Source organism: Amphimedon queenslandica, unplaced genomic scaffold (assembly GCF_000090795.2).
Source record: "Amphimedon queenslandica unplaced genomic scaffold, v1.1 AMPQUscaffold_13369, whole genome shotgun sequence".
Taxonomy (NCBI): Eukaryota; Metazoa; Porifera; class Demospongiae; order Haplosclerida; family Niphatidae; genus Amphimedon; species Amphimedon queenslandica.
Genome location: NW_003546395.1, coordinates 188,035 through 188,679, shown reverse-complemented (window position 1 = coordinate 188,679; position 645 = coordinate 188,035). Strand labels below are relative to the sequence as shown.

Genomic DNA, 645 nt, shown 5'->3' with positions numbered 1-645 from the left:
CGTCTGGTACCCCACTCTTGACACATCTCCACCAGTTTCTCTGCTACTGTCTCCGCATCAATGTTCTTCAAAGGGAATGCCTCTGGATAGCAAGTTGCATAGTCACACACTACTAAAATGTATTCATTTCCCCTCTTGCTCTTCTTTAGAGGTCCTACAATGTCCATGGCTATGCGACTAAAAGGTGTCTCAATAATTGGTAAACTGACCAGTGGTGCTTTTGATGCAAACCTTGTCCCTACTGTGCGCAAGCATTCAGGACACGTCCGACAATACTGCTTGATATCCTGGAACACCCCCAGCCAGTAGAATCTTTTCAGTACCCTAGCTGTTGTCTTCTTATGTCCTAAGTGTCCTCCCAGAGGTATTGAGTGAGCCAGTCGTAGTACCTCCTTCCTGCTCACTGTAGGTAACACCAACTGCTCTCTCTCTGTCTCCTCTAGGTTCCCTGTAACCAGGTACAGCAATCCATTTTTCTTCATATATCTCACTCTAGCAGGAACTCTCCTGACCCTCTTCAGCCAGCTTCCCAATCTGCTCTAGAGTTTTATCTCCATCTTGTAACTTCTCCAATTCTTCCTTTCCTATGGGTAAGTCTCCCCTCTTCAGCTTACTTCACTCATTCTGCAACTGCTTCTTTTCTTT

At 45.7% G+C, this 645-nt stretch overlaps 1 protein-coding gene across 1 annotated transcript in view; it reads right to left on the bottom strand.

Annotated features, from left to right (window-relative positions):
* LOC100633088 (uncharacterized) overlaps positions 1-167 on the bottom strand; it is a 622-nt gene extending 455 nt beyond the window's left edge. Inside the window, exon 1 of the mRNA XM_011406077.1 lies at positions 11-167. Coding sequence (XP_011404379.1) covers positions 11-167 — 157 coding nt within the window. The remainder of the gene's footprint in view (positions 1-10) is intronic.
* Between the last annotated feature and the right edge of the window lie 478 nt (positions 168-645).